This window comes from Alosa pseudoharengus, unplaced genomic scaffold (assembly GCF_046254945.1).
Source record: "Alosa pseudoharengus isolate Yale_2024_CS ecotype anadromous, Long Island Sound unplaced genomic scaffold, YU_APseudo_1.1 YU_APseudo_1.1_scf_15, whole genome shotgun sequence".
Classification (NCBI taxonomy): Eukaryota; Metazoa; Chordata; class Actinopteri; order Clupeiformes; family Clupeidae; genus Alosa; species Alosa pseudoharengus.
In genome coordinates this window covers 38,121,085-38,138,584 of record NW_027468620.1, presented here as the reverse complement: position 1 = coordinate 38,138,584, position 17,500 = coordinate 38,121,085, and the positions used below count along the sequence as shown (strand labels likewise).

The 17,500-nt window shown below is 45.2% G+C and overlaps 2 protein-coding genes across 4 annotated transcripts in view; both read right to left on the bottom strand.

Annotated features, from left to right (window-relative positions):
* ubr2 (ubiquitin protein ligase E3 component n-recognin 2) overlaps nt 1–8,640 on the bottom strand; it is a 97,929-nt gene extending 89,289 nt beyond the window's left edge. For all 3 annotated transcript variants that reach the window (XM_076286383.1, XM_076286385.1, XM_076286384.1), the window contains exon 1: nt 8,557–8,640. In XM_076286383.1, coding sequence (XP_076142498.1) covers nt 8,557–8,640 — 84 coding nt within the window. The remainder of the gene's footprint in view (nt 1–8,556) is intronic.
* Nucleotides 8,641–8,973: 333 nt separating this feature from the next.
* LOC143124721 (uncharacterized) overlaps nt 8,974–17,500 on the bottom strand; it is a 30,163-nt gene continuing 21,636 nt past the window's right edge. The window contains exons 14-19 of the mRNA XM_076286431.1: nt 15,538–15,742; nt 12,247–12,454; nt 11,713–11,816; nt 9,429–9,589; nt 9,220–9,298; nt 8,974–9,079 (exon numbers count right to left, since the gene is read on the bottom strand). Coding sequence (XP_076142546.1) covers nt 8,974–9,079; nt 9,220–9,298; nt 9,429–9,589; nt 11,713–11,816; nt 12,247–12,454; nt 15,538–15,742 — 863 coding nt within the window. The remainder of the gene's footprint in view (nt 9,080–9,219; nt 9,299–9,428; nt 9,590–11,712; nt 11,817–12,246; nt 12,455–15,537; nt 15,743–17,500) is intronic.

Here is a 17,500-nt window from a genome sequence, read left to right as displayed (position 1 = left end):
CTTTGCTCCCAGGTAAAAGGTTTCAACCACACAGGTCTTCGTCAGATAGGCCTACACGATTACTTATTGCAATATATCTGTGTGCATTCATAGTTAACATGATTTGCTACCATGTAACATAAGCCGCTATTATTATTAGGACTCAACACGCTTCGGTGGTATTATAGGCTATGCTGTGGGCTTTAATTAGTCCACACAGACACAGAACGTTATTATTTTAATAAAGTATCGATTCTAAAAACGTCGGAAATCATATTGTTTTTTGCATGAAGGCATCATGATACCTTTCTAGTATCGGTACACCGTGCAACACTAGTGCTTATGATGGCCTTAATGACGTTAGGGCTGGCAGGCGAAGAGCACATGCAGAGTTCATCACGAGACCCTGGCCAGCGAGGGCTACACATATTAGGACCCCTAGCCAACACCCCCACAACAAACACCAGCACAACAAACACCAGCACAACAAACACCCCCATAACAAACACCCCCATAACAAACACCACCAGCTCACATATTAGGACCTAGCCAACACCCCCACAACAAACACCCCCAGAGCTGTGGTGCGCTGTGTTGTTATACCACGCTAGGCTGAGCTGTGTTGTTATACCACGCTAGGCTGAGCTGTGTTGTTATTAGTGTTGCACGGTGTATCGATACTAAAAAGGTATCACGATGCCTTCACGCAAAAAACGATACGATTTCCGACGTTTTTAGAATCGATACCTTATTAAAATAATAACGGTCTGTGTGAACTGCTGCTCTCACTGCTCCTTGCACGCATCTAGGCAAGTGGGCGTGTCAAGCAGGCAGCTCTGAGTGAGTGAGCGCGCAGCAACATCAACATAGTTCTTTGCAGTCAGTCCTCGGCCTTGTGGATAAAGCAAAAGGTGATGTGAAATCTGGAACTATTTCGGATACATCGCGAATAGTGAAGGCAAGCCATCAGGTACACAGAGGCCCGTTTGTAAAATATGTTTTAAAGTCATTTAAAAGCAGTAGGCTACGCATGGAACTTGGCTAAACACCTCGCAGACATATCCCAACATTTTTAAAGAGTTCAAAGAACGACAGGTTAACGAATATGCTATAGAAAACACAACTACATGGTTAGTGGCAAGTTCTTCTCTTCTGTTTTGTGAAAGTGAAACGAGTATGGTTCTTTGGGATAAAGCGAACCTTCCTTCATCAATGAATGTTGACGAGACATAACGAGCTGTAATCATTTTGACGAGACATAACGAGCTGTAATCATAGGGTGCTAACGTGATGAAAGCGCAATGTTCACGCCAGAATACCAACCCTACCAAACAATCTATTTCATGTTCGGTCAGTACTACTGGTAATATTTGTCATGGCATGTAGACTGCAATTTGTACAATAATTATTGCCCAGATGTAGGATAGGCTACCCGAAATGCCCTAATTAAAGCCCACAGCATATTACCATCAAAGCGTGTTGAGTCCTAATAATAATAGCGGCTTATTGTTACGTGGTAGCAAATCATGTTATCAAAGAAATAGACGTAAAGTAATGCACACATATATTTTGCAACCGGTAATGGTGTAAGCCTATCTGACGAAGACCTGAGTGTTTGGAACGTCGTACTTGTACACTGGGCGCAAAGAAGACTATCCTCACATTTTCCCCTTTGCAACTGTCAAAGAAATCCCATTAACACAGGAAGGCCTAGGGTAGCCTATACTGTACATCAGATGGCCTAAAGATTAGGCCCCTCTGCATAGCATTCAGTGATTTGCATGAAGTAATTTCAACACTGACCTTGATCTAGCCTAGTTTGGCTATTTAAAGATACTTTATTGCCAAAACACAACACAACAAATGAACTATAACAAGGACTTAATCACACAAAGTAGGCCTACTATTTTACTGACTATAAAAAATAATAATTATGTAGGAAGTTTAGAAGTTTAGAACCCAGAATTGACCTGCACACTACAAAACTGCACCGAATTCAACACAAATGACTCAATACACTTGGAGGAGGTATGAGTCCTTTCTTGTCCAGATATCTTAGGATTTCGCCGTAGTATCGTTTCAGTATCGAGCATCGTGATATTTATGGCAGGTATCGTATCGAAGTCCTAATTTTGGTATCGTGACAACACTAGTTGTTATACCACGCTAGGCTGAGCTGTGTTGTTATACCACGCTAGGCTGAGCTGAGCTGTGTTGTTATACCACGCTAGGCTGAGCTGTGTTGTTATACCACGCTAGGCTGAGCTGAGCTGTGTTGTTATACCACGCTAGGCTGAGCTGAGCTGTGTTGTTATACCACGCTAGGCTGAGCTGAGCTGTGTTGTTATACCACGCTAGGCTGAGCTGTGTTGTTATACCACACTAGGCTGAGCTGAGCTGTGTTGTTATACCACGCTAGGCTGAGCTGTGTTGTTATACCACGCTAGGCTGAGCTGAGCTGTGTTGTTATACCACGCTAGGCTGAGCTGAGCTGTGTTGTTATACCACGCTAGGCTGAGCTGAGCTGTTATACCACGCTAGGCTGAGCTGAGCTGTGTTGTTATACCACGCTAGGCTGAGCTGAGCTGTGTTGTTATACCACGCTAGGCTGAGCTGAGCTGTGTTGTTATACCACGCTAGGCTGAGCTGAGCTGTGTTGTTATACCACGCTAGGCTGAGCTGAGCTGTGTTGTTATACCACGCTAGGCTGAGCTGAGCTGTGTTGTTATACCACGCTAGGCTGAGCTGTGTTATACCACGCTAGGCTGAGCTGAGCTGTGTTGTTATACCACGCTAGGCTGAGCTGTGTTGTTATACCACGCTAGGCTGAGCTGTGTTGTTATACCACGCTAGGCTGAGCTGTGTTGTTATACCACACTAGGCTGAGCTGAGCTGTGTTGTTATACCACGCTAGGCTGAGCTGTGTTGTTATACCACGCTAGGCTGAGCTGAGCTGTGTTGTTATACCACGCTAGGCTGAGCTGTGTTATACCACGCTAGGCTGAGCTGAGCTGTGTTGTTATACCACGCTAGGCTGAGCTGTGTTGTTATACCACGCTAGGCTGAGCTGTGTTGTTATACCACGCTAGGCTGAGCTGTGTTGTTATACCACGCTAGGCTGAGCTGTGTTGTTATACCACACTAGGCTGAGCTGAGCTGTGTTGTTATACCACACTAGGCTGAGCTGAGCTGTGTTGTTATACCACGCTAGGCTGAGCTGAGCTGAGCTGTGTTGTTATACCACGCTAGGTTGAGCTGAGCTGTGTTGTTATACCACGCTAGGGTGAGCTGAGCTGTGTTGTTATACCACGCTAGGGTGAGCTGAGCTGTGTTGTTATACCACGCTAGGCTGAGCTGAGCTGTTATACCACGCTAGGCTGAGCTGTGTTGTTATACCACGCTAGGTTGAGCTGAGCTGTGTTGTTATACCACGCTAGGGTGAGCTGAGCTGTGTTGTTATACCACGCTAGGCTGAGCTGAGCTGTGTTGTGTTGTTATACCACGCTAGGCTGAGCTGTGTTGTGTTGTTATACCACGCTAGGGTGAGCTGAGCTGTGTTGTGTTGTGTTGTTATACCACGCTAGGGTGAGCTGAGCTGTGTTGTTATACCACGCTAGGCTGAGCTGAGCTGTGTTGTTATACCACGCTAGGGTGAGCTAAGCTGAGCTGTGTTGTTATACCACGCTAGGGTGAGCTGAGCTGAGCTGTGTTGTTATACCACGCTAGGGTGAGCTGAGCTGAGCTGTGTTGTTATACCACGCTAGGCTGAGCTGAGCTGTGTTGTTATACCACGCTAGGGTGAGCTGAGCTGTGTTATACCACGCTAGGCTGAGCTGAGCTGAGCTGTGTTGTTATACCACGCTAGGGTGAGCTGAGCTGAGCTGTGTTGTTATACCACGCTAGGGTGAGCTGAGCTGAGCTGTGTTGTTATACCACGCTAGGGTGAGCTGAGCTGTGTTGTTATACCACGCTAGGCTGAGCTGAGCTGAGCTGTGTTGTTATACCACGCTAGGCTTGGCCTGCGTGTCCTCAATTCTCCCCCGCCGGGCTGGGCTGGGCCGGGGATGACTGGGTGCTGCTGGGATCCTGCTAAAGAGGATTGGGGAGGGAAGGGTGACCCGCCTGCCCTGTGCCCTGTGCCCTGTGCCGCCTTCTTTGTGTTCAGAAAGTGTGCCACCGCCAGGTCAGAACCGATTAGCCCAACAATTCACTTCCTATTTACACCTCCAAACAACATCACCTGTGCAACACATGCACTATTTACACCTCCAAACATCACTGTGCAACACATGCACTTCCTATTTACACCTCCAAACAACATCACCTGTGCAACACATGCACTATTTACACCTCCAAACATCACCTGTGCAACACATGCACTTCCTATTTACACCTCCAAACAACATCACCTGTGCAACACTACCCTGGATGCATGCATGCCACTGCAAAACCTCTGCTGCACAGCGCACACCCTGCATGCCACTGCAAAACCTACAGTATGCTGCACAGCACACACCCTGTCTAAAATTGAATGGATTGGGCTTAGGGTCTGTGTCTGTTAGTTCAGTCCGTACAGGTGAAGTTAGAATAGTCCTCTACTCTCAAGATCAGGGCAGGGGAGAGGACCACAGTGAGAACTGTTGCTTGCGACTTTCCCTTCTCTTTGATGTGTGTACACACACACACACACACATACACACACTTGAGTGTGATGAAAGGACTGATGTCATTGGCCCTGTAGAGGTAGCATGCAGTCTTTTCCTTCTGTCTGTCTTACACACACACAAAATAATAAATGTATTTTTTTAAATTAAACAATGAACACGTTCATTTCTGTTTTAACTTCATCAAACGGCTAAAGCCTCTACGGCGACAGGCCCACGCAAGGGAAGCATGGCTCCAGATCCTCGCGAGAGATAACACGGCAGGATATGTCACCTATTCTTCACATTCCTGGCAGCATACCAGTCGGGGCTCAGGTGACTGAACATGATCATAGCCCTGCAGCAGCACTGTGGTCCTGGCTGTGCCAGATAGCCCCCATTTCTCTTCTCCGCCAGTGAAAACATCATAGCCCTACAGCAGCACAGTGGACACATCATAGCCCTACAGCAGCACAGTGGACACATCATAGCCCTCATAGCCCTACAGGACACATCATAGCCCTACAGTGGACACATCATAGCCCTACAGTGGACACATCATAGCCCTACAGCAACACAGTGGACACATCATAGCCCTGCAGGACACATCATAGCCCTACAGGACACATCATAGCCATCATAGCCCTACAGGACACATCATAGCCCTCATAGCCCTACAGGACACATCATAGCCCTACAGTGGACACATCATAGCCCTACAGCAACACAGTGGACACATCATAGCCCTGCAGGACACATCATAGCCCTACAGGACACATCATAGCCATCATAGCCCTACAGGACACATCATAGCCCTCATAGCCCTCATAGCCCTACAGGACACATCATAGCCATCATAGCCCTACAGGACACATCATAGCCCTCAAGTCAAGTCAGATTTATTTATAAAGCGCATTTAACATGCACATAGTGCAATCCAAAGCGCTCCACAAACAAGACACATAACAACAAGACAAAAGATGCCGGATGGAGAGGCGTAGTCGCCAGCATACCCATGACATCAAGACAAGACAAATACATTTAAAAAATAACAAATACAAAAAATGCCGGACGGAGCGGCGTAGTCGCCAGCGTACCCGTGACACCAATACATACAAGACAGACAACTAAACAAATAAACAAATAAAAAAAAAATATATATATATTTTAAAAGGGGAAAAAGTGATGTTAAAATTAGTCCAATTTCCAAACCAGCTGAAAATGTCCAAGGGCAAAGATGATCCGTGAAAACTGCGCACAGAGCTTTGTCTTTACAACCGATGCAATGCCAAAGTTCTTTAGCAACTGACCAACCCGGTGAATTCACTGGCAGTCTGGAGATAACGTTAACGTTAGAAGCTAGGCCTGCTAGACTGCAGTCTGGAGATGATGGAAGCACAGTCCAAAGTACTGAGCGATAGTGTAGATCCGCAATTCGGTGGACTTAACAGCGACTTTGTTGCTCCGTGAGAATGCAGATCTTCACCGTTAACGTTAGTTTGCAGTTGGCAAGGCGCAGGTCAGCAACAGCTCGGCGGGCACGGTAGATCTTTCGACCCTCATAGCCCTACAGGACACATCATAGCCCTACAGGACACATCATAGCCCTCATAGCCCTACAGGACACATCATAGCCCTACAGGACACATCATAGCCCTCATAGCCCTACAGGACACATCATAGCCCTCATAGCCCTACAGGACACATCATAGCCCAACAGGACACATCATAGCCCTACAGCAGCACAGTGGACACATCATAGCCCTACAGGACACATCATAGCCCTACAGGATACATCATAGCCCAACAGGACGCATCATAGCCCTCATAGCCCTACAGGACACATCATAGCCCTACAGGACACATCATAGCCCTCATAGCCCTACAGGACACATCATAGCCTTACAGGACACATCATAGCCCAACAGGACACATCATAGCCCTCATAGCCCTACAGGACACATCATAGCCCAACAGGACACATCATTGCCCTACAGCAGCACAGTGGACACATCATAGCCGTACAGGACACATCATAGCCCAACAGGACACATCATAGCCCTCATGGCCCAACAGCAGCACTGTGGCAGGTTCTGGCTGGGCCAAGTAGCCCCCATTCTCCGCCATTGGGCACAGCCCTCCCCTCCCTCCCACCATGTCTCATCATAACCATAAATAACCTAAATGAGTACTTACATATAACATAAAGCCTAGCAACAACAAATAACCCATGTAAATGCTTACATTCAACATGAAGCCAAAAGCAACATTAGGAAAACAACCATTATGTATTTTCACAGACACTTTTCTAAATATCTTTCATTCTATTAAAACCGAAATGAGTAAATATTGAGAAAATAAATGCTGCTGTGTCACAATCCATATGTTGCATAAGGGGCTTGCGTGAATCCCATACTAGCACACTTACATGAGAACTGCAAACAGAAGCTAGCCGGCTCCTCTCCCGACTCGCCGACCCACTGACCTGGATTTTCAAGCCGGGGCCAAGCACATCAGGTGCGACCAACTGTTACATTAGGCTATTGGGTAACGTTATATGTCAGCGACGCAGCCTGGTGCACGCATATCTTTTAATCGCGTCCCAGACAGGTTCAACAATGACAGGATTTCTGAAGATGTGCTTCGATGTACGTTAACGTTAAACACATGTGAAACGGCATTATGCTCGTGACCAACAGATGGACATGTCTGCTGTACCCCTGGCGATTTTTTCCCCTGGACAAGCAGCTGAACGATAGTTCTACCTCAGTTCCTGAGCACTGCTGTCGACATACTTTACCGCACAATGCCGTTACCGCTCAACGTAGCCCTACATGCTATAGCTAGGACTACCATTACATTGTTCATTTCTGTTCACAAGCATGTCAATCCAGCTCGGACAAGCCAGTGACATTAAAATTAACTTTCCGTGTACGCAGACGACATATCACTTCAGGAAAAGGAGCGGTTAAATGGCTAGCTGCCCAAACATACCTGAGGTAAAATATGCACCAAGTTGCCGACAATGATTTACAGTTATTACAATACTAACAGAAACTGGAAACAGTATATAATGCTAACCAGCTAGAAGCTATTGGCTTGCGGACACATTTGACATTAACGTTGACTGTAGCGATAACGTTAACGTTATCTTCATAGTTATCTAACGTTAACGAACTAGAGCTAGCTTGCACACAACCAAACTGGTGATCTGCTTATTTTAAACACGAACATTGAATTATAACGTAAAAAACACCTAACAAATATCGATACAACGCTAGACTTTAAACTAAACTAAATAAACGTCAACAATCCTTCGAAAGGTGGCTAACAAAAATAGAACTATACCCGGAAGACAAGACCCAATAACGTTAACATTGCATTATAGCAGACTTGTCATACTTGTCAACCATTGTCATTGGTTTGCAGTTAGTTTATTTTCTTGGCAAAATCCATCTAAAGTACTCAATTGCAAACTGGTTTAAGCAGGCGAGTTGGCATTTTCAGGAAAGACAGCTAGGAACGTTAACGTTAGCTGCTACCTCTGCTACAACGGTGAGCGTTGTTGTTTAGCTAATGTTAGCTTGATAGCTCTACCAACATCCCCTTTGTCGATTTAGTTCATACAACTGAAGGACAGAATGTCTTCTTCAGTTAGAGAATTCATTGCCTTACTCTCTAAATAATTTTACAGTTAGAATAAACCTATGCAAACAGCAGGGAACTATTACCAAATACCAAAGACCGACAGCTGGCTAAGCTAACAAGCTAACTGGCTAACTTAGGTCGCAGCGACAGCTCAGGGTAGTTGAGAAAAACAAGCCGTGAGAAAGGGAAAATTAATTTCACAGTCTTGGGTGGGGACCGAACTAAATTGTTTTCGAGATAGTATGGATCAAAACATATTGTCTTGTTTGTAAAAACTGTCGCTTACCGCTGCCGTGTCCTTGGCAGAAAAATTCAGAAATTCGCTACAGAGAGCGGACGGTACTTCGCGATCCGATTCGGCCGCCGCCATCTTCACTTCACTGGTCAGCGTAAGCGAAGGAAACGGAAATCAGCCGGTTGCTTGCCCAAACTTTTTTTCGCTGACTAATGAAAAACGTGATCTCTAGATCACGGAACAGGCTTTTCGTGGCTCAGACTTAATCAAAAGTTTACGGATACAAATAAATAAAGCAAGTGCATACTCTTCATCTTTTATTAAGTAAACAGTGTAGCCTTTCTCACAGTGTAACACTGATATAACATTGCATATAACAAAACACAGCATAATTTACACAGCTTTTTGCGTGCAGTCATTGTTTTGTGTATTTGAGCTCCAGTGTGTGTGCACGTGTGTATAAGGTTTTTAGAAGGCCTGCTCCTTGTACACGGCTCGAGGACTACTCTCGGCTTCTCTCCGCGAGCTCTCTGGCGTCACTTCCTGTTGCCCTTCTGGCGGATGTTCTGGTAATCTGCGATCAGTCAAAAGATGAAGCACATCTTAGTCAGCAGGCCTACACCACTCACACGGGCTCAGACGGGATCAGACCATTAAAAACCCTTATGTGGTGGGTGTCACATGAATAAAAGGGGATAGAGAACTGTAGCCTACCTGCACTCTGGCAGTACCGGCGCTTCCACCTCTGTGTCCTCGCTGTGACCAAACATCGGCTTTATTCCAATGTCCCCACCTGCTAAAATACACAGGAGATCATTTTCACAGTCTAAACCGTGTTTTCCCAAAGAAAAAGGACCCAAATGTGTGTGTGTGTGTGGTTGACCTACAGGGGCTGGTGTGTGTGTGTGTGGTGGTTGACCTACAGGGTTTAGGGGCAGTTTGAGACTGGACTAGCTGAAGGAGGAGGGACTGCATCTCCTTGACGTCTGCTCGGAGTGCGCTCATCTCGATGCTCTGCTGTCGCTGGGTCAGACGCAGGTTGCGTAGGCTGCCCTCCCTAACTACCCATGATGGCCGCCTCAACCTGAGAAACACAACACACATCACATCACTCTCCGTGGAAGGATACAGGTTTATGCGTCATGCAACACAACACACATCACATCACTCTCCGTGGAAGGATACAGGTTTACGCGTTGTGCAACACAACACACATCACATCACTCTCGGTGGAAGGATACAGGTTTACGCGTCGTGCAACACAACACACATCACAATATGTCACATCACATCACTCTCGGTGGAAGGATACAGGTGCCTGCATGAGTGGGCCTATTACTTCCATGCCATTCTTTTCTATACAATCATACACACCAAACCCTTTCACCGAAAGTCTGTTGTTTTTCAAATGCTTGTCAGCTGAAAATGTTAGCGCTCGTATGCGTGGGAAAGTGTACGTTAGCACCCATATGCGTGGGCAAGTGGCAGAAAGGGTTGCCACCCTCATGTTAGCGCCCATATGTGTGGGCAAGTGTACGTTAGCGGCCATATGTGTGGGCAAGTGGCAGAAAGGGTTGCCACCCTCATGTCGGTGCCTATGCACATTTACAGTACAAAGGGTGTTAGCCTATCCACAGCAGTAGTTAAAAAGGTTTGCTTTTTTCCACACAGTCATCAGCTAATGATCTTGATAAAGTCTACAGAGCTGAATATTTCACATCCAGATGTGGTTACAGCCTGCGTACTGTAGTTATTCTAGAAGGCCATTAGAGACAGCCAGTGTAGATATAATTACTGTGGATGGAAACACAAAGTCACACGATTAAGTAACGATCAGATGAGCACACACACACATACACACACACATACACACACACACACACACACACACACACACACACACCTGTCATCATCATCATCATCATCATCATCATCAGATGAGCACCCACCCCATCATCATCATCATCATCATCATCATCATCAGGTCGCTCACCCACCCTGATCCCATGCCATCATCATCATCATCATCATCATCATCATCAGATGAGCACCCACCCTGATCCCATGTCATCATCATCATCATCATCATCATCAGATGAGCACCCACCCTGATCCCATGCCATCATCATCATCATCATCATCATCATCATCATCATCAGATGAGCACCCACCCTGATCCCATGTCATCATCATCAACATCATCAGGTCGCTCACCCACCCTGATCCCATGTCCCAGATGAGCACCCACACACACACACACACACACACCTGTCATCATCATCATCATCATCATCATCATCAGATGAGCACCCACCCTGATCCCATGCCATCATCATCATCATCATCATCATCATCAGATGAGCACCCACCCTGATCCCATGCCATCATCATCATCATCATCATCATCATCATCAGATGTGCACCCACCCTGATCCCATGTCATCATCATCATCAACATCATCAGGTCGCTCACCCACCCTGATCCCATGTCCCAGATGAGCACCCACACACACACACACACACACCTGTCATCATCATCATCATCATCATCATCATCAGATGAGCACCCACCCTGATCCCATGCCATCATCATCATCATCATCATCATCATCAGATGAGCACCCACCCTGATCCCATGTCATCATCATCATCATCATCATCATCATCATCAGATGAGCACCCACCCTGATCCCATGCCATCATCATCATCATCATCATCATCATCATCATCATCAGGTCGCTCACCCACCCTGATCCCATGCCATCATCATCATCATCATCATCATCATCATCATCATCATCATCAGATGAGCACCCACCCTGATCCCATGTCATCATCATCATCATCATCATCAGCATCATCATCAGATGAGCACCCACCCTGATCCCATGTCATCATCATCATCATCATCATCAGATGAGCACCCACCCTGATCCCATGTCATCATCATCATCATCATCATCATCATCAGCATCATCATCAGATGAGCACCCACCCTGATCCCATGTCATCATCATCATCATCATCATCATCAGATGAGCACCCACCCTGATCCCATGCCATCATCATCATCATCATCATCATCATCAGATGAGCACCCACCCTGATCCCATGCCATCATCATCATCATCATCATCAGATGAGCACCCACCCTGATCCCATGCCATCATCATCATCATCATCATCATCATCAGATGAGCACCCACCCTGATCCCATGTCATCATCATCATCATCATCATCATCATCAGGTCGCTCAGGTCCGCAGGAATCCGCATCTTTCTGGATCTCCAGAAACTCATCTAGAGTATCCTGTCATAACGAAACACAAGTTATATCACAGTGATCCGAATCTTTCTGGATCTCTAGAAACTCATCTTGAGTATCCTGTTATATGAAACATAAGTTAAATGACAGGAATCCGCATCTTTCTGGATCTCCAGAAACTCATCTAGAGTATCCTGTCATAACGAAACACAGCTGTAATCTCTGTAAAAACACCTGACAGTTTGGAAATCAGAATTTCCCTTGGGGCTTTCATTAATGTTACATCTCTTTCATTAATGTTGTGAGATATGACATTTGACCTTAGCAGAAGTTGGTGATCTCGGAATACCCATCTAGTTTATTTATGTAGTGCTATTCACAGTAAATATATCCTGAAGACATTCTTAAAAAAAAAGAACGCTTTGTGGGCGTTCATATTATGAGACGCTTAAATCCAAAAGAGACCGTTGCTCACTTTTATTTGTGAGGTAATCTTTTTCATCTCGGCGTACTGGTAGCGGTCGGTGGTGACATCATCATCATAGTACTCCCCTAAAGGTGCGCAGTGTTCGTGGATGTAGTGGTTGTCATAGAAACGGCGAAGCCGTGGCATGGACTCCTCCACCTGCAGAATTATGGCTGCTTGTTGCATTACGGCGTTGGCTAACGCATTATCATACACCCTGTAACAACACACACACACACACACACACATTAATACACACGCTTGGCTAACGCATTATCATACACCCTGTAACAACACACACACACATTAATACACACGCATGGCTAACGCATTATCATACACCCTGTAACAACACACACACACGCACACACACACACACATTAATACACACGCATGGCTAACGCATTATCATACACCCTGTAACAACACACACACACACATTAATACACACGCATGGCTAACACATTATCATACACCCTGTAACAACACACACACACACACACACACACACACATTAATACACACGCATGGCTAACACATTATCATACACCCTGTAACCAGTGTTGGGGAGTAACGGAATATATGTACCGGCGTTACGTATTCAGAATACAAATTATGAGTAACTGTATTCCGATACAGTTACAAGTTAAATAGTTGGTATTTAGAATACAGTTACATTGTTGAAATAAATGGATTACATGACGATACTTCTCTGTTTCATAAGTTTATTCACTCTCTAAATAAATGAAGGCAACTCCATTTCCCAGAAGCTCCTGAAAGCAATCTATGATGAAATTGTTTACATGTTTAAATCCAAGCCCCGCCGTCTTGCACTAGCATCAAAACGCAGTCAGCACGCATTATGGACGCGTCATCGGAGACCCTGAAATGACTGTTTGCACAGCAAATTAGGAGTAGCCTAAAGTAAGTGGAGGTAACTCCTGTTCCTCACTGATCGTGGTTCCTGATGTCTGTTCAAAGGATATTTTCCCAAGTATTAACAGCTCAAGCTACTTCGGCCAATCGGTTACACAGTTTGCTAATCAATAAATAAAGCCTAGTTCACGTGTTGATTTAGACCTAGGCCTACAATAAAACCAATCTCTAAAATAGGAACTGCATTCTAAGTTTTTTATTCTAACTTAAAATAGATTTATGGATTATTATTTGTTCTAATTAGATCTACATTTACGTTTTAAAAAATCATATGGTGCAGCCTCTGAATAATTATTCTTGCGAGTAAGCCTAGCATATTAACGTGCGGTTTTTGATTGTCATTACGCGATCACGTTCATTTTGAGAGCCCTGATATACAGTAGCCTAGATAGTGTTTACATTTACAGGTCATTTGCGTTCCACCTGTCATATACGCCCCTCACTTGTACTGGGTTGATGCCACCGGCACATCTTAATTATAATTTCTGGCTACGCCCTTAAAGTAGCCTATTTATTTTGTTTGTTTTAATTAGCCTAGTCGCCTGCTGTAGTTTTAGTGGTCACCTTGCTATTTTAAAGTTGTATCAGGTAGCTATGTGGGCCTAACACTTCAGCCATTTGGAACAGACGAACACACCAGAATAGGCCTGTTTAGTAGGCCTAAGCAGGATTTGATGGCCGCATTCCTACACTTATAAAAGGCAATTCAATGCGGAAGTAATCTAAGTATTCAGAATACGTTACTCAGATTGAGTAACGTAACGGAATACGTTACAAATTACATTTTTGGGAATGTATTCTGTATTCTGTAACGGAATACGTTTTGAAAGTAACCCTCCCAACACTGCCTGTAACAACACACACACATACACACATTAATATACACACATGGCTAACACATTATCATACACCCTGTAACAACACACACACACACACACATTAATACACACACATGGCTAACGCATTATCATACACCCTGTAACAACACACACACACACACACACATTAATACACACGCATGGCTAACACATTATCATACACCCTGTAACACACACACACACACAAACACACACACACACACACATTATTACACACGCATGTCTGAACTTGCATACACACAGCATTTGAATGTACAGCATTTACAGAGAGGATAGCTTTATTCAAATGTTCACACAAATTGTTCTAGAAAAAATATGGAGTAGAAAGAACTGAACACCTGAATTGACTAGACTGAACTCCTGAACTGACTAGACTCAACGGGGAGTTGAAGCACATTCATTCATTCATTCCGAGCAGAGGACAATATCAGTGATTCCTGCAGTCATGGTGTGAGTGTAGACATCTGTACATGGCGTGTACTGTTCTACAAAGCTTATCTCAGTAGGCTTCCATGTTCTTAGAGGCTTATCTGACAAACAGTGCACACACACACACACACACACACACACGTCATGCACACAAGGAATATGGCTATATGGCATTTGGAATATGGCTATGGTTGAAATCATTTCAACATAATAGTAATTACAATATCAATAGCTATATAAAGCCCAAATACATACATATAGTCAGGACAGGCCAATAGACAGCTTTCTATTCAGGCACTAATCAATTATAAGTATTGGGACCCATAGACTATACATGTATGGTGTCCTCTGGTTCTACATAATAATAATCTAAATCTATGATTTAAATGTATATTTTAGCTCAGTACTCAAGCACAGATACGCAAACACAGAATTTCACAATCTAAAACTGAATTGAGCGCATGTGTGTGTGTGTGTGTGTGTGTGTGTTGCGTCTCACTAGATTGAAACTGAAGTTCACAATCTGAAACTGAATTGCGAGAGCTGAGTGTGGGAGAGAACAGAGAGAGAGTGTGTGTGTGTGTGTGTGTGTGTGTGTGTGTGTGTGTGTGTGTGTGTGTGTGTTGCGTCTCACTAGAGTGTGGGAGAGAGCAGAGAGTGGGGTTTTCAGTGAGGATCAGTTATGTATCAGAGGACATTTCAAAACATTCCATTCAGTTTCAAGTTTATGGGATTCAGTTACAAACTTATGAATTCAATTTCCAAATATACTTTTCAAATACGTTTCTTTCAATAGAATTGCTCAAATTCTGCCAGCCCTAACACTTATGCTCTGCGTTGCCCAGAAATCCACAAAAGTGCAAAGTTATCTTTGGATCGAACTTGCTTGCAATATCACTTTTGACCTCAAGAGGCGCTGTATTGAATACATGATGCAAGTCCATGGAAAAGTGTCATTACAGATTCAAGACATTCAAGACAACTGGAACTCTACATACAGCTCCTTTACAAAGTGCAGTGTGTTTTGACCCATCGGGTGCCCCCTGTCGGCCGGTACCTTTGGAACGTGTCGGAGAGGAGTGCGATCATCAGGTTGACGCACAGGACAGCGGAGAGCGCCAGGAACGTGCCACACAGCAGGTGGGCCATGATGGAGTCCACAGCCACCATGGCATCGAACTCGTACTCGTCCACCAGCGTGATGCGGTACAGGCTGTACAGCAGCTTAGGAACCGTCTTCATGCTGGGTACTGCGTCCGTGCCTGTGGACAACACACACACACACACACACACACACACACACACACACACACACACACACATGCTGGGTACTGCGTCCGTGCCTGTGGACAACACACACACACATGCTGGGTACTGCGTCCGTGCCTGCAGGCGACACACACACACACACACACACACATGCTGGGTACTGCGTCCGTGCCTGTGGACAACACACACACACACACACACACACACACACACACACACACACACACACATGCTGGGTACTGCGTCCGTGCCTGCGGACAACACACACACACACACACACACACACACACACACACACATGCTGGGTACTGCGTCCGTGCCTGTGGACAACACACACACACACACACACACACACACACACACACACACACACACACATGCTGGGTACTGCGTCCATGCCTGTGGACAACACACACACACACACACACACATGCTGGGTACTGCGTCCATGCCTGCAGGCGACACACACACACACACACACACACACACACACACACACACACACACGCTGGGTACTGCGTCCATGCCTGCAGGCGACACACACACACACACACATGCTGGGTACTGCGTCCGTGCCTGCAGGCGACACACACACACACACACACACACACACACACACACACACACGCTGGGTACTGCGTCCGTGCCTGCAGGCGACACACACACACACACACACACACACACGCTGGGTACTGCGTCCGTGCCTGCAGGCGACACACACACACACACACACACACATGCCTACAGGCCAAACAAGTTCACAGATGATGCAGGAGCATTCACCCTGAACACTGTTCTCTCTTACCTGGATCAGGAAAACACCAACGTCGATGGACGTTATTCATCAACTATAGTTCTGACCAACTTCTACCACTGTACCACTAAGCATACTGACAGCATCACAGCATGGTAGAATCACCCCTTACTGTTTACAGAGATTCACTGTCTGCACTGTATTTCTGTCTATTATTTCAATTTTAATATTCAATATTTTAACTTAGCTTAAGGTTAATGCAAAATATGCATGCCAATCAGTATTTGTGCTTCCGAAGTATTGAACCAATGAGCTTAGTAATGCTCTGTGTACTTGCTGTGCCATAAATAAATAAAGGTAACGACCGTTTTACTACAGTTTGCTGATTACGTAAGGTGTTTATAACAGGAAGGTCAAGGATGATGTTCCGAGGCATGATTACTGCTGTAGCTGCAGGCACTAATGTGGCTAAGGTGCTTGCACACTGCCCAGATAATGGCCAACAAACCCCAACATTCTAAAGTTGCCCAGATAATGGCCAACAAACCCCAACATTCTAAAGTTGCCCAGATAATGCCCAACAAACCCCAATATTCTAAAGTTTACTAGACAATGGCCAACAAACCCCAACATTCTAAAGTTGCCCAGGCAATGGCCAACAAACCCCAACATTCTAAAGTTTGCCAGACAATGCCCAACAAATCCCGACATTCTAAAGTTGGCCAGACAATGACCAACAAACCCCAACATTTTAAAGTTGGCCAGACAATGGCCAACAAATCCCAACATTCTAAAGTTGTCCAAACGATGCCCAACAAACCCCAACATTCTAAAGTTTACTAGACAATGGCCAACAAACCCCAACATTCTAAAGTTGCCCAGGCAATGGCCAACAAACCACAACATTCTAAAGTTGGTCAGACAATGCCCAACAAATCCCAACATTCTAAAGTTGTCCAGACAATGGCCAACAAACCACAACATTCTAAAGTTGGCC